Here is a 19,857-nt window from a genome sequence, read left to right as displayed (position 1 = left end):
TAAATCTACAAGTGTTCTGAATTAGGGTTAGCTGTTTCCTATTGGAAATAGTTATAAGGATTCAATAATTTACTGAGCTTAACGTTATTCAGGTTTTCTTAAAAGGAACTAGAGACTTTACTAAAAAACACACATTGTTTTGTACGTTAGATAGCTTTAATATACACACCATGTGCACCAAGTACAGTCTAATTGAAGTGGACAAAAGATGCTTGACGATTTTAAAGTGAAATTAAGGAAAGGCATCCTATCAAAGCAAAAACTCCCATACTCTGTAAAAATATTCACATTTAATGCATTATTAAATGGAAAATCAAAGTTTGTTTCCATTCCTCATACACCGTATCAAGTAACTAATCTATTCCATCCTCAATTTCTGTTCTCCTTAAGCATTGCCTCAGTTGCTCACTGATGAAATGGGACCTGGACTGAAGCAAGCCAGCAATCTGGAAATGCTGTCAAAAGCCAAGCATGCCATTGCATAAAGGGAAAAAAAGGGAAGAGCTTTCTTTTTGTTGGTTTCTCCCTAGCAATAGTTTTCCTTTTGCATTTCCTTAAGTGTCAGTACTTGCCTTCAGAGCTACCAAGTACAGCTACTTGGTCATGTTTTCAACAGAGCAGGTGCTGAATATACCTGCATACTGTAGAGTGGCAGAAACACCAGAAATGTTTGAAAGTTGATCAGTCCATCTACAATGAAATACAAGGCATTATCACTATGATGCTCATTTTGGCATAGCATTTAACTCCAAATGTTTTATTTTGGTGATGAATAAGCACACGGACAAGTGCTTTGCTGAATATTCTTCGGATTTTGAAGACCTTTTGCGTATGTCAAGAAGCAGGATCACTACACAACTGAAGGGTGTGACAACGTCCTGTCAAGAACTACTCTTACGGCAGAACCATCTGCAGCAAGCAGTAACCTCTCCTACCAGGCAAGGTTCTACAACGGTGATTAGCTAGGGAAGACTCCCACCTGCGTTATGCTAAATCACAACTTTAGATCTGTTACAAATAGTGGTAAAATATTTGTAAGTCAGACTTGACTGAAATACAACCTGTCCACCAGATGCTACGATATGTGAGCTGCAAATACACATCCAGATTGCCAATCTTTAGCAAAGACTATTTCATGAAATTTAAATAAAATCAGTAAATGTTAAGATTCAGTCATACGAAACCTACTGCACCCAGCAGACAGACACAACAAAGGAATAACATTAGTTTTTTTGTTTGTTTGTTTGTTTTGCTTTTTTCCCAGCATTTTGGCTTATAAGCATAACCTGGTTGTAACTTCTTGGGACTTCCTAAACGTTTCCTTGGTTTTCTTAGCAGTTCTTTTACAATATGTACCAAGAAACTGGTTATGCTCTACACGCTGTATTAATTGTATGTAGAAGATTCTGCCACTATAGTTTTCACATATAGAAACATAAGTTTCTCAGAAACTTAAAACACAGCTCTGCTTTCTCTGCTTTGCAGGAAAATATGCTGCCGACAAAATACTTTAAGAGACTTTTTTTTTCTTAAGCATTTAGGATATTATGATTCATAATAGTAAAAGGTGTTTGTAAGTTTGATCACTGCACATGACAATGCCAAGCTTTGACAGTGTGGAAACCATAACAAAAAAATGTTTTGGTCATCTGCAGCATGTTAAATCACCAGTAGGATGTTTTCCAATTATTTTACAGAAATTGTACAGATTTTAAGTTGTCTAAGTGCCATAAATCAATCATACCAGCACCATTTGTGCCACTGTAGTAAAGATTACATCAGTGTTTCCATTCTAAAAAAAATAAAAATAAAAAAATTCAGGGGTTTCTAATTCAGCCATAAAAATTGACTCCAGCCTAGAGCTTGGCAAACAAAGTTACCACTTGGGAGCAATGCTTTTAACCAATTCTTTTTTAAACAGCTTGGCCATTAAAGCTAAAAAATACTTCAGAAAAAAAAAGAAAATTAGTGGTTTCAAATTTTGGTAAATTTCTATCCCTCAAAAACATTGTTTTAAAAACTGATAATTTTGTGTGTCATAAATCTGTAATGTGGGCTACCGCCTTTGGGTAATTTGGATAGAAGCAGTGGATAAAAATTACTGGCTCATTTTGCTTAAAAATAAATGTAATTTCCCATGAAAACTTTTAATCCAATAAAATTTTCATGAAAGCCTTTTCTCATGGCAAGTTGTGGTAGACCTGGCATGAGGAAGCTTTTATGCAACTTCTATTCCATCCATTTTGATTTCTGTGGTAAGAGATATGCAATGCTGTATTTTGATGCCTTGAATCAAATCTATTCATCTTATTCATCATAACAATTCTGCCTTCTGTCAGCACAGATCCACCTGTGAGTGTGACACGGTGACTGACAAAATTGTCTAAACAGTGAGAAAGAAGAAAGTGATACTTTGAAAGCATCAAAGAAACAGAGCTAACTTAAAATGTAGTTTGTTTAAAAATATATGTATAAGTTCTGATTCTAACCCACTTCTAACAGTTCCAATGGTTCTCATGCACATTAGATTTAAATTATAAAAACTATCAAAGGTTTTAAACCATAGCAGAGTTAGTTTAGTGCTAACATCTTAAAAAGTCCTTCAGAAGCTGGTTGATTTCAGTAAGGCTTATAAGCTTCTTTTTTATTAAAAAAAAAAAAAAAAAAGTCATTTAAAATATATAATCATTACTAAATTAAACCATTAGTTGCTTGATGGTATTATATCTGGCTTATATTTAGACCTTATGTCACAAATGCCGATTTTTCATATTATACATCTTGGTTTTTGTCAGTTTACTGAACATCTTTTTTCCTTCCTTTTTTTTTTTTTTTTTTTTTTTCCTTTTTCCTTCTTCTTCTTCAAACAGCTATTTGGAAGGAAAAAACATTAGGACTATTTCCCCTGCCGCCTTCTCTGCACCAATTTGTGGTATCAAGCTACTCCAAGTTATCTCCTTCATATTTAATGAACTTTCAATAAAACATCTTTCGATTGCAAGAAAAATACTGTTGAACATAGTGTGCCTTGATTAAGCACCTTGAGACTTTTTTTTTTTTAAACTGTAAGATAGATAAATGTAACATAGATAAATGTAACATAGATAAATGTAACATAGATAGCAGAGAAAGCCCAAAGGAAACAGAAAAGACCGATTGTGTTACAGGGACAGATGCTATGCTTATTATTTAAAGTGTTCCAAAAATAAACGTTATCAGATTTTTATATTTATTTTAATACCAACTGACATTCTTTTGCATAAAGAAACTTTATGCCACAATACGTACAACATGCACTTTAAGTATTTCACCTGAAAAAATCAGTCTGGGAAAGGAAAGTGCTTGGTGGGAAACAAAGAACAGACAATGGCACAGCTGGAAACTTACTTTCAAGTAATTGCATTAGGCAAAGAAATTACATGAAACATAACATTGGTCTGTAGCCACGTCATATGACTAAAAGGTCTTTGAAACTCCCAAAGCCCAATGAGTTTTACTGTGAGCACATTTTAAGGAACTCCAAGGTACCTCTAAGCAGTGTTGGCAGTGCAATAGGTGGCAGCCTCCTCTCTGAGTCATGCATGAGCCTGACTCCAACAACTATCTTTTGATTGAGTTGTAAAACTTGTGCATGCTAAAGTTTTTGTTTTGCTTTAAAAAAAAAAAAAAATAGTGCTAATCCTGGGCTCCCAGAAAAATTCAAAGTCCTATAATTATATTCTACCTACTAAAATTGTCTCCAGATTTTCAGTTGTATGTGAATATCTAACTATCCTATGCAGCAATACTATTACTCACCATTTCACCTATAAAGTAACCTGTGCTCACAATTCTTTATTTTCTGATCAACATTTGTGATGGCATTATATGCAGATAAAATGCTATAGTATTTTACCACTGACTGGCTAAACTCCTCTGCTTCCTGAAGCAGTCTTTCCACATCAATCAACCTTTAAGTGAAGCTGGTAACACTATGAACACTTGTACTGATTATATTATTGTACTAGAGCTGGAAAGCCAAATGGGCTACAAATCCTGATTACATATTGTTTAAGTTGAATAAAATTCAATATGGAAAATCAACATTAATGCTTCTTTATTTATTTACAGTAACTCTGAATAATCTACAGTATAATCTACAGGGTATACTAAGCTTTCTGATCCTTTGTGTCACTTAGCAAAAGTAGGATCACTGATTTCAGGATCTTGGCTGTTTTTTTAAAATTATTTTTCTTTTTTTCAACTATGCATGAGGCAAAGAACTAGTACCAAACGGTGATGCCTAAGAAAAAAAAAAAAAAAAGTGGAAAGCCTGAAGAAGTGGAGAAACCAAAGCTTCTCCTTTATACATTGCACAAAGAGGAGGGACACTAGTGGGCAATTTCACACTGGCCTTAGAATGTGGCCCAAAGAAGGAGGAAATGTGGAATAGAGAAGATGGAAACAAAAGTATAGTGCATGTTCAGCAAAAAGAATCAATATGCACCTATACACTGGAAGTTGTATACGCAATTATCTCCACTGGAGAGCTAACAGAGCAGGGAAGATGTCCTAAAAATGCAAGGTCTGTAAGAGTTTTTTTAGATAATAAATACAAGCTTCATGAATTCAGAAATTCAGCATCTTTCTTTGAGGCTTAAGGATTGTTTTGTTATAAACAGGAAGCACAACTATGTTTCTCCAGGAATAACAACATTCTGAGATGATGAGAATCCTAAAGCATCTAACTGCTGACAAAATTATCTCCAGCATGCCGTAAAAAAGGAACCTGTTCACCGCAAATCACTTACAAAAATAAATATGTCCTGGTTTATGGTAGGAAATAATGTTTTCTCAAGAGGACAGGCCGAGCCTAATTTCAACCAGGGCTGATGATAGAAAAGATCACATCTTAGCATTCACCAGCTGCAGAACCCCTCTAAAGAGAGGCAAACATGGGTTCCTAATTACTTTTTTTTTTTTTTTTTGTGACTTACACAAAAAGCATTCATTCTCTTCTTTTAGCCAAAGGTCATATACTAAAACTACCATAGCATTCATGTTATTGGGAACTTAGCATAGACATCTTAATTAGATCTTGCAACATCAGAATTTAATTTTAAAGCCTCATAATAATGAGATATGCTCAAATATGTCCATGCACTTGTGTGCACAAACACACATGCATAACAGATCTTGGTGGTCAAAATTCACTGAGCAGGAAGTTTGTTTGGCACATGCCAAACAAACAACAAAATAAAAGCCATTTTAAATGACGCAGAGATAAAATACCGCTGAGTAAAAATTTACACAGCATTTCAATTGGATTATTTGTAAGAACAAATTAAATTATTTTTTTAATTAAGGTCTTGGGCAAAACAGCAGATAAAGTACAATCAATAATCACAAGGTGAATTAGACATTTTCTGTTAATTTGCACAGAAATACCACGAGCTCATACACTCTGTTACAGTGTTTTAAATCAATCTACACAGTTTCGCTTAATTATACTTCTTACTAACAAACTTGATGCATATGCTGCTTTGCTGTTGGCCAACTGTTGGCCTCAAAAACATAAGCAGTTTCAGCTTCACCAAATTCAATAGAGTATCTCACTACCGGGGCATTCAAAGATACTAGAGAGAATTTTCCAGTATCCATGTAAAATTTAACAGTGAAGTCGTCACACCCAGTTGTAAATGAATTTGCTGAAGGGAAATGTATAAAGTCAATAGTTTGGCTGGGGAAATATAAATACAGGCACAAAATGGGCAAGTATTCCTACCTGAAAAAAAGTTACATTACAGAAGAATGCCTCAGAAATCCTTTACATAATATATGGGGGCAAGGCTGAAGATAAAAATCAAAAGTTTACAGTCTTTGCTGGAACAAATGGTTCGTCTCCACACTTCATGAACCAGAAGTCCAAACACTGTAATGTGTGGCAAAAAAAAATCATTGCCAAACAGAAGGAAATTGAGAAAAGCGTCCTCAAAAAGGGGGTAAACAGTGATACAAAGTCAGAATCAGGGGACAAAAGTTTGGCAAAGTTTAGAAAAATACCAATTCTCTTACTGAAAAAGATGAAAACTAAAAAGCAAAGAAAAACACTAAACTCTAAAACTTGCATGCACATAAGAGGCAAAACCCATCAATCTGTAATCCTTCACTAGCAAAGAACTTTTGAAGCATCCACTTTCTTGATAAAGAGGAGAAAGCTTCAATTTAATATAGATGTTCCTGCCTCAGAAGGCTGAGGAGGCTGTTATCAGAAAAATAATTACTTTAATTCTTTAAACTGACAATTCAAAAACTTTCCCACTGCTTACCTCATTGCTATGTTGTAAGACTCTGGATGGATACAAGTTTGGTCCAAAGGATTGGGCTGCTGTGAGAAGCTTGGAGTTGGTTTGCTCTTCTTTTTACCTTGTTTCTCGCTGGTGGCTTGTGCACCTGCTTTAGTCAAAAGTGCATGACTTCCAAGTTGAGTTTTCTTACTACTGTCAGAAATCAAAAGATGGACAAGTCATTCTAATTGAAAAAGATCCCAGCACAGTACCCACACATGAAAAATGCGATCAAATTTTTATATGACACTCAATCTCAACAAAAAGTAAAACAACAACAACAACAACAAAAAAAAACAGTAATTGTGGGTGATTTTTAACAACATAATTATAGCATGAAATTTGATATATGCATAAATTCATTTAAAACAGAACTAAATATTAGACTCTGTGCTTCATCAAAATTTCTTTGGGATGCCAAGATTACAAAGGAAGTAACAAATGAAGCAAAACACATGATTTGTAATGTTAAAGCAAAGCACCTCCTGAAAATGGAAGTGCTGACAGTGTAAAATGGCTCACTACACAATCTACTGTTTAGTTTGAATTCTGGATGGTATATTCTGTCTGTCAAACCGGGGACAATTTTGTTTACCTACTTGATATGAGAAAACTTTCATAATTAACTTTCAGCACTTAGACTGCACCATTTAAAAGAGAGGAATACAATTTGAAAAAAATATAACAAAATTTTCTATTGATATTGTCTTTACGTAAGCAAATTGCGGAAGAAAGTCTTAATGTTTAAGCAGCACAAGTCCTTAGACCATATTACTTCACTTTGTAGACTTAAATTTATGAAGAAGTCTGCTCAGATGTGGGCCAGGTCTAAATATGAAATATTTCAAATCAGAAAAATTAAAACTGAGATTTGCTTGGAACAGTAAAAATCTAAACGTCAAACCTACCAGTATTTCAGAATCTAAAAAACAATACCAGAAAGGTAAATGCTATGTTCTGCACCTGGAATGGGAGTTAAGCCTGTCACAAGTACAGACTAGGAGACAAGTGGCTGGAGAGCAGATCTGCAGAAAGGGACCTAAGGGTGCTGGTCAACAGGAGGCTCAACATGAGACAGCAGTGTGCCCTGGCAGCCAAGATGGCAAATAGTGGTATTTTGGGGTGCATTTACCACAGTACAGCCACAAAAGAGGTGATTCTCCTGTTTTATTTAGTATTGGTGTGGCCTCCCTCTGAATACTGTGTTCAGTTGTGGGCATGAAAATGAAGAAAGGACCTTAAGATACTTGAAAGTGTCCAGAGTAGGACAACAAAGCTGGTAAAAGGCATGTCCTTGCTCCGATGATGTGTGGGAACAGCACACAGCTGGGCCAGGGGAGGTTCAGACTGGACCTAAGGAAAGATTTCTTAACCGTGAGGGGGGTCAAACACCAGAACAGGCTTCTTAGTGAGGTGGTTGGGGCCCCACGCCTGTTCAAGAGGCATTTGGTTAATGCCCTTAATAACATGCTTTAACTTTTGGTCAGCCCTGGAGTGCTCAGGCAGTTGGACCTGACGATCTTTGAAGGTCCCTCTCAACTGAACTATTCTGTTCTGGTTTTGTGAAAGTATCTTAATACAGCCTTCCTTAAAACAGAATACAATATTGACTTCTAGTCAATTAGGTACAATTAGCATATGGGTTGGGCTTTTTTTCTTTAACTGGCTGGATAACAGAGGTTCCAAAATCAGAGATCCATGGACTGATCACCCACAATGGCAGAAGGACTGTACATGAACAATGATGCAACAGAACAGAGGAAAGATGAAGACCCATCTGTGGGTATAACATGCACACCTGTTATGCTTCTTTTAAAATTTCCCTCAAGTTAAAAAAAAAATGTTCATTATACTAAAGGACTCAAATGACTCCTCTTCAAGAAGGTTCCTTTCTCTCATTTTTTTTTGTTTGTTTGTTTCTTAAATCACAAGCGCTTGCTGCTGCTGCAGAACAAAGCAGAACGCATTGAAGGACTCCTAACTAGCACTCACGTTTCAGGCTCTACCTCTACATGGAATTTAGGCAGAAATGCAGCATAACTTTCTCTAGCAATATCATTATTTTAAATATTATTGATTACTCATTAACTTGCAAGTACCAGGAATAAAAACTCATTCACACAGCACTCTATATCCATCAACATGATTAGAGAGGACAAAAATAAAACCTTCCCAAAGACAACTCCAAAAAGTTTTAGTCTTGCCTCCCAGACCCGCAAGAACTGTTGTGGAGGCAATGCTTTTAGAGCTTTATTTTGGCATCAAACTCCAAAGTTACAGCAGATTTTTCAGGTTATACAGCGTTCTCAAGTTTTATGGAATCTGACTAACATCAGAAGTGTGCTCCAGAAAGGGAAAAAAAAAATACAGTGTTGTTAAACATTTCACCAGTAAATTTCTGGAAAAAAAAAAAAAAAAAAAAAAAGGGCATGAAGTTCTTAAACACTTCACCATTGAACTTCTGGAAAAAAAACATGGCACCAGCCTCCCTCTTCCCTGTTTGTACTGCAGCATTCAGTAGAACAGATCTGTACAATATAAGACCTATCAATCACCTACAGCCTTGAAAGCGATTTCTTTGGCCTTCTGGTGACTGCAGCATGCACTGTTTGGCCTGCAACACATGCCTCCCTGCCAGATGGGCAACCGATCTGTATCCCTTCCACCCGGGCAGTATGCCAGTCCTAATGTGCCTACCTCCTGCCTGGAAGTTACGCATGTGCTGTTTGGCCAGCAGCAACTGGGAATACAGTATTGCTTCTGAGCATTGCGTTGGCTAAAAAATAGTATGTGTTTCCCAGGAAAATATTTTTTTTTGAGAGAAGTCAGCGGCTAAAGGGTGGGGATGGTGCTACCACTGTGCCCTTTCTTAGTTTTTTATATTGGAAAGAGAAATAGGATAGAAAGGAGAAGAGACATTGCCCTACAGAGGGCACTTTCAGTTATGGAGAGGAAGTATTTCAGGTGAAGAGAAGAAGGAGAATGAATGGTTGCCAAGCGGAAAAGTCTTAGTACAGAAACAGGAAATGAAATGTCAGGGAAAAGGATGACCGAGCGTTGACAACTGGAGGTGGGAAGAGGCTTTTTGCATATTTGAGAAAACAGGCAGTCACATTATGCTTGCTAGGTACAAGAGTATAACACAGACAGAACTTAGACCAGACAGCTTATTTAACCCTCTCTCTCTCTCCAGGTAATGGAACTGAAGCTCTCTGATAATCCTCTCTAGTTTAATACCAACGCCTTCTGCAGTGTATCAATCTTCACCCCACTAAAACAGATTTAACAATCTCTAAATTATATGAACCACAAGCCTGTCATGTTTTAATATCTCATAGATAATGACACAGCCACATGTCTAACTTCTTCTATTGATTCAGAATTTGTGACTAAACTTGCATACCTATAGAAACCATGACTTAGGGTAATAAATCATGATGATGCAGTGGAAGACCTGTGTTCAACCACTGACCTAAAATAGTTTATTTGTTAAGATATTTTCTTTCAGAGGGCAAAGACTTAGGATTCCTCTCAAACCTGAATACAAAAGAGAAGGTGAAGAAGACTTCTTGTACCATTTTAGGTAAGTTTGTCAAGAGAGATAACATCATTATTACCTGCAGAAAGTCTTTATATAGTCTTGATTGAATCTGATGAAGCCAGCACACTGTTGGAAAGTTTTGGGGCCCAGACCTTTAACTTCCTTGAGCTGTTCTCGATTTATAAATGGTCCATTCTTCTCTCGCCATTCAATTATATTTCTAGCTCTGTTAGCATTCAGTCCTGCAATATGTCTGACAGCAAAGTTTACAAAATACATTTATTACTGTTGAACAGTCATTAATACAAGTCCTATCCATTTTAAGTACACGCATAAACTGTAGAAACAGTGGTTTACAAAAACTACAAATATTAAACACAGCTAGGAATTTTGCAAATAAACTCCCAGGACAAAGTCATAGTCTGAAAAAAGATCCTTTCTCTGAATTCTGTGGAAGGAATCTTCTCAAGTCAACAAAACTTGGTACAGCAATACGCTTCTGCACATACCTAACTAGTAAGCCAGGGACATGTAATTTATGATCAGTGGACTATTTCTGTAATACCAATTCAATTTGTCATGTCTTATGGCCTGCCCCCAGCTGCCCTCTTCAGGAAACGACGTGGGAGGAGGGTTCAGGACAGATAAATTGTTCCTGTGAGAACAGCCCCCTCTCAGCTATTGTCTTCCAGTGATACTGCAACACCTTGCCCCAACATGAAGGGCTGACGTCTGCTATCCAGAAGGAGGGTGGCTGGGAGCAGCTTGGCTTCCTCACATGATTTAACAGATTCACACAGCTTGTTCCTTTTCTCTCAGCTGCTCTTGAGATAAAAGAGCAGCTGGGAACAGGCTGCATGAGTTGTTCTGAGGGCAACTTAAACCTGGCAAAGAACTTACCTGTGAAGTGCAATTGCAGTAAGCCAAGTTCCTTCAGGAAGTAGTAGGTTTGCTGCATGTTTTCTGTACGCACATACACCCAAAGTTGTACTCACATGGAGTACAATAATCACAGAAAGAGGGAAAAGTACTGTGGCCGGCAGTTACTCCTGGAACTAGAGAAGGAAATGTCGCCCATTTGGCTCTAAATATCAAATGACTTTGCTTTAAGCAGCAAAGACCTGTTTGTGGAATGGCACAGATTCTAGAAAAAACAAACCTGGCAGGAATAGCTTAAATCAGGAATGAGAATAAAAAAAATCTTTCAGTTATTCTCATCCTCAAGCAAAAGTTTAAAAATAACCCAAAGTTGGTGAAATCTCAGAATTAAAATGGAGACACACCTTTAACCATAAACAAAATATTAATCATTAGGCGTGGAATTTTCTCCAAAGTTTTCTTAAAAAATATTTTAAAAACCTGGTTTATTTACACTGACAAAGGAGTGTGACAGTTCACTGAATTTTCCACTGATGTTCTTAAGGCTTTGAAGATACTCAGCAATAATGCATGTGCTGTAATGTTGTCATCCTTTTCAGGTGTCATATATAGCAACAACTGTATTTGATGCATCAGAAAGCATAACCAGAAAGTGCTGCACCTTGTACATTCTAGCAGGAGTGACAATTTCATACACTGTACATCCATGGGAAATTTAGAGAACATCTGCACAGAACAGCAGAGCTGACGTATTAAGAACCAGGTTAGATCCAGAACTTGAAGCAGCACATGCACATGAGCATCAGAAGCAAGGCTAATTAGTCCAAAGTAGTTGGCCAGCATGGTTACCACCTACAGCCATGACTGGATAGTGTCACTCCAAACTGTCAGGCAGTCCTGTAGAGACACAGCAGCAACCGAGCCTAATGCCCTTGGCTGAACTGCACAATATGGATGTATTTTTCTCACAGTGCTTATAAGGTAGCACTTGTTAAGGTAGGTTTTTAGTTATGGAATGAAAGCTTGTCAGCCTCATTCACAATATGTATTGGTTTCTTTCTTACTAATAGCTTATCTAAATCTGAAAGGGAAGACAGAAGGCAAGACCCAGACTAAGAATTAGACACACACACAAAACAAATACAGAAGAGAAAGTAGAAAAACAAAAAACAACAACAACAAAAATTGGAAAGCCCCTTCAAAATATGGAAATACAACATTTTCAGGAAAGAAAATAAGGGCCTAAAAATTAAAAAAAAAAAAAAAAAGCTGGCAAGAATATATTTTTCTCAACTTTTATACCTAACACAATTGTCACTACCAATATTACGGACATGCTTTTTCTTCTCCTCCTACTAGAGAGAATGACAGCAAGACTTTGCTCTTCTGAAAGGCTGTTCAGCTAAATGATTCTGAATGGTACACATTTGAGATTGAGATTGATTTCTAACCAAGAAAAATAAAAACCAGAACATTTTTCCAAGTAAATATGGAATAATTACTTTAAAAATTTTCAGATATAACAAAAAGGATGTACTTTTCAAAATCTTCCCTTTAACTCCTTCCTTTCTCCTTTCCTCACCAGACTTCTGTAGCCTGCTCCACTTAATAGTAGCTGTAAAAACACTTTCTAAGAGACAGAAAATACATTTGAAGATCACTTTCTTAGAGCAAAAATACAAATTGATTATATAAAAGTTTTTCTAAACTGCATCACTGGTTCAACATTTCATTTCATCTGTTTTCCTCTAAAGAATAATTTTAGATGGGAGAATCACACACAAATCACACCTTAAAAACTGACTCCTAAAGATCCAGTGAAATACTGTCTTAATGTGCCATTTTTATGTAATTGGAAGTTTAACACAAGAGCCATTTGCTCCAGCTGAGTTTGAGTCAGATGGCAGACTAAACAGAGACTCTGTGATCCAGAGCCATGTAATTACTGGAATAGGAAAATGTTTGACTCACCTTAATAGTATTTCTGAGCAGATGTTAATATCAACTCCTACAAAGCTGACACACTCTTCAACCACACTGTCCAGAGTTGCTTTGAGCAAAGTCTGCGATACATCATGCTGAACAACAAAAATGGAGATATCGGGTTACTGAAATATTGAAGAATACATAAGTAAGAACTTTAAAAAATAGTAACTTTATTAATATACTTGCTGGAACTTATCAATATTTTGATATTTTTATGTGAAGTTACCTGTTAAAACCAAATTGTAGAATGTATTTTTAAAAGGTCTTAAATATCTTTTTGCCACACCTTTGTCATACTACAAATCCCTAGAATAGGTCACTCAGATTTTTTTTTTCTTATCAGATTGTTTCCTTTCTTTTTTAATAACTATTTCTCTGAATCATGTAAAAATCAAAACGACACTAAGTGCATAATGCTTGTTTAAAGGAGTAATGCTCCTGTCCATCCACTATCTTTACTTTATTCTGATAGTTATTTAAGTATAATCTCAGTTTGAGTTATTAAAAAATAAGACCATATTTTCAAAATAAGGTATTTAAAAATTACAAATGCTCTGCTTTTGCACTTGCACAGTTTGCAGATTTTCCTGTTTATAAGTATAATTCTACAATACAGTAATTATTTACTGAAAGAACAAGCCAGATATTGTATGAGGGTGGACAATACATAAGGTATATATCAACCCTGCAGCAATGAAATGTTTCAGATTTTGAACAGATTTCTAGGAAGATTGGCAGGTCCTTGACCGAAGCACCACTAATGGAAATTCTTCCATTTTTTCCATTATTGTTCATAGCATTTCCATTTTTCCCCCTAAAAGAAAATCAGTCACACTTGTCAAAGATGAAAGTTCTGAAGCTCTAAGATTTCTTTCCCTTCACAGCACAGGCATACTTCAATCTGTAACTTTTAGTTCCCCACACAAGCCCATCAGTGCTTAGAAGTCTGACCTGGAGGGAGAAGCGTCTCTAAATGCAGGAGCTAATTCAATCACTATGTTGGCTTAGCTTCAGGGCTCCTATACGTCACTCATGTAAATCTGGGTTGATCTGTTGTGGTTTTGTGATGCACTCATTTAGGACACCAAGCTGGATTTGAGCCCAGGCACCAAACACTTCATCCACTACTTTGTTTAATCTTCTAAAGACGTTTAGATCTTTTAAAGTTTTCACAATTAAATTTTACATGCCAACAGCATCAACCTCCATCTACTAATATTGGTAGCTCATTAAAGAGCGAGTGGTTAATACCCAAAACAACCCTTAAACTCAGGGCAATGTATTTCTTAGCCCCTTCATTTCAGGTAACTCTAATTGTGATAAATTTTCATCATGACATACATTAAAAAGTAACATAAAGAAACAGCAAGTGAAAATTTCACCAGTATTACTCCTCCCTATATAAAGTTCCAGGCAAAAAGCTCTGTATATGCTTAAGTACTTGCATTTAAACAGTCTTGGACCCACAAACACAAAGCTTAATAGGGTGCTTTGTAGACCAATGCCAGTTTATACTTAGTAAGGAATTACTAGCACACCGTGGCTTCTTTTCTGAACAGAGATAAACAAGAAAACATCCTAAAAACAAACAAACAAAAACAAACACACACACAAAAAAAAAAACACCTCTTGTTTATGTCTCTATCTTTCTGTTTTAATAAAGATACAGCTTCTCTCGGTAAGGATGTTCTATATATACACACCCTCCTGTCATCAGCTGGGTACGTACTAGAACTAGAGGATTCCAGGTCACACACACACAAAGATGTATTTAGATAACACAGAGTAATACATGAGTACCAGGATAAAATACTAAAATAGTTCAAAAGCAAATATTTTTTTTTTTTTTAGTGGCAAGTATAGCTGCCAAATACTGGATTGGATTTTCCATAAAGAACTGCAAAGTAAAAAATTTTGTAAGATAAATATATTAACTTTTTTTTTTCTCCCCTTTATGATGGAAGAAGGCAAAAGGTTCTAAAAAGTGCAGAGTACTAAAAGCCCCTTCTGCTTTGGGGAAATCCCACTGACTCCAAGGCACTTTGGAATCCGATTCACAAATTCACAGTTCCCAGACACCTCTAAAAATATCTTGTACTAAAATCACAGAATCACAGAATGGTTTGGGCTTGAAGGGACCTTAAAAGGCATCTGATTCCAACCCCCTGCCATGTGCAGGGACACCTCCCACCAGACCAGGTTGCCCAAAGCCCCATCCAGCCTGCCCTTGAATGCCTCCAGGGATGGGGCATCCACAGCTTCTCTGGGCAACCTGTACCAGTGCCTCACCACCCTCTGAGTGAAGAATTTTCTCCTAATATCTAATCTCAATCTCTGCTCTTGTAGTTTAAAACCATTCCCCCCTGTCCTATCATTATGTGCCTGAAGAAGAAGTTGCTTTAAATCTTTTTTATAAGACCCCCTTAAGTACTGAAAGACTACAGTGAGGTCACCCCAGAGCCTTCTCTTCTTCAGGCTAAACATCCCCAGCTCTGTCTTTCTTCATAGGAGAGGTGCTGCAGCCCTCATCATCTTCATGGCCTCCTCTGGAGCTGGTCTAAGAGGTCCACATCCTTCTTGTGCTGGGAGCCCCAGACCTCGACACTGCTCCAAAATGGGGCCTCATGAGGTCAGAGTAGAGGGCCGATGAGTGTATCTAATCTAAACCTACCCCTCTTAGTTTAAAGCCGTTACCCCTTGTCCCATCTCAACACTCTCTGATAGAGTCCCAGCTTTCTTGTAGGCACTCTGTGACAGAGATTAGGGTGGGCTGCTGCTTCCTTAGTTTTCAATCTCACTCTTAAGATGATCATCCATCAGAAGGAAAAATAGAGAGTCATGTGATATATATCTGAGACATCCACCATCATCTCTACAAAGATTTACAGATTAAGGCATTGTGAAGAAGGTAAGCGACTACATAGGTCTAGTAAGTAGTTCTTTGTATGAGACTTGATTCATCAAAGAGTTTCATTTCCAGTTCTGGTAAGAGCAAACTCAAAGCAATTCAGCCAATTATACCCCAAATAAAACTGGGAAAGCACATACCACAACCAAAAGCAAAGTATTCTGAAATAGCACTACTAACAGAAGGAAGATCAGTGCTTACAACTCAGCTTCAGAACTGAAAGTGACATTTATCCAGAGATTTAAGTTTATGGATGCAATAGTGTGTGAAAAATTCAAGTGACAGAATATACACAATTTGGAAAAAAAAAAAAAATATATATATATGTGTATTCAACTGTTACTTCTTTTGCCAAGAACATCTGCTTCTAATGAAGAATACTCAAGTTTCTCAGAGATTTGTGTATTTTAACTTTATTGGTGCTTGACAGTCACCATTAAGAATAAAAAAATAAAACCCAACCAATGAAAAACAAACTAACAACAACAAAAATAAAGGAAGACATGTCCAAGTTCTATTACTTCAACACATAACAGACGTATCACTTGGAATGGACATCTCAGCACCTATGTGAAGGCATGAATATGAAGGCATGAATAAAGAAAAAGCTAATGGGTAAATGTGACAAATCAAGATAAAACATAAGACACCATGGCTGTCTTATTAAACAATCCCCAAGCTACCAATACCTCATAGCGGTAAAACATATTCAAGCTAGAGAACGATGCCAAGTTGCAAATGCTAGAGAACTTTCCAGACAACAAATCTGCCTCCTGAGACGGCTTCTGTCCAGCACAGATTTCTTTTGCTAAGATGGAGAAATTTCCAAATCCCTCTTTGCATTGATACAAAGCACAGCAGTGTTACATTTTTTTCTAAAAGTAGTTAAAAACAATACTTTATTATCTCAATATCATGGTCAAGATTTTCTACTGCTAACAGGTACACTTCAGAAAGGTTTAAGGTGCAGTGCATTATCCGGTCTTCCAAAAATTTTACTTACTTTCGCAAGTGTCAGAGGTTTGATATTATATACCTCTGTGTACTATTTATATGCACTTAGGCGATATCAGATTATTCAGACACTACTAGAAGCTCATGCACTCCATGCTACTCACTTGCTCCAAATAAAGGCAGCAAACCTCTCAACCACTGCATTAAGTGCATCAGAATTAAATCTGCACAAAATAAAGACCAAGCCAAATATATAAGGCTACATCCAAAGTGCATCTATTATGCAGGATTTTATGCTACCCAGCTTCCAACAACCACTCCGCACTCCAACATGGCAGATCACTGCATCAGCTGAGCCCCAGTATTGTCTTTTCTTTTTAGACAGAAAACCTTTTATTTATTAACTGTGAACACCTGCATAAATCAGTAAGGTTTATTAAAAAGATACTCAAAAATCACTACCATTACACTATTGAGTACTAGAGTAGTAGATCTGTAGCAGAAAGTACCACTGTAATTGTGTGAGGAGTCCATTTTGGATGATGATCTCCAAGCAACAAGAAGCATTGTAATGTCCAATTTATGGAAACTAAGGGACTTGCCACAAACTGCAGTATATCAGGTGAAAAACTGGAACTTTTCTTTTACTCTTTTAGATTTGTCTGTTTTTTGTTTGTTTGTTTTTGCTTTTTGTTTGTTTGTTTGTTTTTTGTTTGATTTTTTGTTTTGTTTTGTTTTTGGAGGAGGACTACAGAAATAATCCTTCCTTCAAAGTATCAGCCACTACAACTGTATTTTAGTATTTGTACTTTCAGGAACTACCAAGTGAAGATTTGCCCAATTATTATACCTCCTAATGTTTTAGCTGTCTGTGTCTTTTTATATGGTATGAACAGACAGAAAGGATTGTTGTCTTACTCAGTGTCAAGAGCTACAAGCACTTGCTGGAAATAATTAGCACTACTAAAAACTCGTTTCTTGAGATGGTGCTACAACTGTAAGTGAAAGCCTGTGATTTTTCAAAAACCTGTTGTACTCAAAAGAAAGACAGTAATTCAAACAGCCTCTCAGCTGAGAGACCTCTAGCAGTATAGTCACTGTAAAAATACGTGTCATTAGCACCACACATTTATGAAGTCAAAGAACCACTGTTTGCATGTGGCCTGGAGGCTTTACTTAGACTGCAAGAGCATAGATGGTGGACCAGTACCCTGACCAAACTCTCAAAACACCAGACTACTAGAGCTAGACTCAAACAATGCCAACCTGCAGCCTTTACAAGGAAGTTACAGCTCTATGCTCTTTATCTTTGGCCATCTAGAAGCAAGCAAGCAAACAAACAAAAAAAAACAAATGAACAACAAACAGACAAATACTAAAATAATGCGCATAACTAAATCACTGGGTAGTCTTTTCCTAGACCACTATAAAACTGTAATTTCAGAAAATGTCTCTCTCTCTCTCTAAAAGAAACCTGTGCACACATCTTTATTAAGTCACACTGCCCAAGAGTCAAGGCAGCCACTTTACAGCACAACTGAAGAGGAATGAGCAGCTCCCTGCAGAGCCTCCAGACTCAGTACAGCCATGACCCAGTGCCGCTGCTCACGACGCAGCAGGGAGTGGAAGAGCTCTCAAGACTGTGCAGCAAGCTTCAGCTTCTGGACTCAGGCCGGGTGTAACAGTAGTGTAATACAATCGACATTTTTGATCAAATTATACCTCACTTGTACTTTGAATCCAGAAGTCAGTCTTTAGTGAATTAAAGGAGTAAATGCAATTTATTTTTCTCAAAGTTCTGAAACACACCTAACACCTCATAAAACATTATTTTGTTGGTACCTACCATTAACTTCTGTATCCATGAATTTTAATATTGGCATGTGAGACTAGCCAACACTGCCCTTGAAAAAGTTCTTTCTTTCTTTAAAACGAGGTATAACCTTGCAGCCTGAATGACATTTACTGAATGAGAAATTAGGTGGGACAACACATCCTAAGCAAAGCTCAGAACTGTATCATCTTACGGAGAGCTAATCCATGGAAACTTGTTTTAAATCTTTAAAAAGTTCTCTGCTAGTGCTGTGGGCTGCATGCAATCAGGTACATTTCAAATGCTTCTGAACCCACAGAAGAAAAATGCATTCTTGTCCTTAAGTACAGCAGGACTAATGCAATAAAATAGAGTAATGAGTACATTTCATGGGCACAATTGGAAAAAATTGAAAGTGCACCTTATATGTCAGGTGGAAATATTGGGAAGTTCAGGTTGAGGTTTTAATCTCTAGCATCCTCTGGAAAATCCCTTCAGTTAGACTCTAAGAAAACAAGCTTATTCCTCTACTGTTTGATAAAAGAATCTAACTTCAAGAATTTCTTTTGAAGATTGTTTGTGGTTTCTTCAAATGTTACATTGTTATAGGATATATTGTTATCCTATGTACTTAACTCTGACTCATTTCTTGTTTTCAAAAATCTGAATTCTGTTTATTTTAACAGCATATTACTATTACTGAAATACCCCAAGAGAGGAATGGATTTATATTTTCAGAGAAAATGATAAAACAAAAACAAAGTCTGTCAAGACCTGCCACTGAAAAAGAAAACAAAAATGCACATTTGATCGCATCAACACTTAAGAGTCATTTGCAAGTTGGTGGAATTCATCTTATGTCCACTTGTGCTTGCATCCTAACAGATGCAGCAAAGTTGATATCCTAGACCTCTAGACAGAAAACCTACATTTCAATTTTAGTCCAAAACTGTAATCTGGATATTACAGCTCTATAGATATAAGGAATTCCCTGCAATATTATAGGAAGATAAAGTACAGAACCTCATGAATGGAGTTTCATAGATCATATGGCTGAAAGACAACAAATTCAGTCAAGGATTTGGATTTTCCTGAAAATTGGCAAAGGATAAGAGGGACAAAAAAAAAAAAAAAAAAAAATGGCTGGAGGGAGAAGGAATAGTACCTTTCTGGAGAGACAAGACAGAAGTCATGAAGAGCAGTTGGACCTAGTCATATGTGGGAATTCTGTTTAGTCTGAAGCCAGTGACCATCCCTCTGCAGTACTGGAGTGAGGAACAGCAGCAACTGGCTATAAAGTTCCAACCAGCCTCACTGAGAGCAGTGAGCCCCCATGAGATGTGAGGAGCCTGGTAAAGGTCTATAGAAACAAGCAGAAGCCTGCCAGTTCTACTGGAAACATACTGTAGTTCCTCATCTATAATAAGGAATGTGACACAGCATTACAAAC

The 19,857-nt window shown here is 36.8% G+C and overlaps 1 protein-coding gene across 3 annotated transcripts in view; it reads right to left on the bottom strand.

The window, feature by feature from the left end:
• The window catches only part of SRBD1 (S1 RNA binding domain 1), a 126,223-nt gene that overhangs the window by 9,191 nt on the left and 97,175 nt on the right, over nt 1-19,857 (bottom strand). For 2 of the 3 annotated variants that reach the window (XM_035321836.1, XM_035321835.1), the window contains exons 18-20: nt 12,718-12,824; nt 9,944-10,120; nt 6,309-6,479 (exon numbers count right to left, since the gene is read on the bottom strand). In XM_035321836.1, coding sequence (XP_035177727.1) covers nt 6,309-6,479; nt 9,944-10,120; nt 12,718-12,824 — 455 coding nt within the window. The remainder of the gene's footprint in view (nt 1-6,308; nt 6,480-9,943; nt 10,121-12,717; nt 12,825-19,857) is intronic. The other variant, XM_035321837.1, reaches the window with a different exon arrangement.

The sequence above is a fragment of the Oxyura jamaicensis genome, chromosome 3 (assembly GCF_011077185.1).
Source record: "Oxyura jamaicensis isolate SHBP4307 breed ruddy duck chromosome 3, BPBGC_Ojam_1.0, whole genome shotgun sequence".
NCBI classification, from domain to species: Eukaryota; Metazoa; Chordata; class Aves; order Anseriformes; family Anatidae; genus Oxyura; species Oxyura jamaicensis.
Note: the sequence above shows the minus strand (reverse complement) of the source record. Positions and strands in the feature narration are given on the sequence as shown.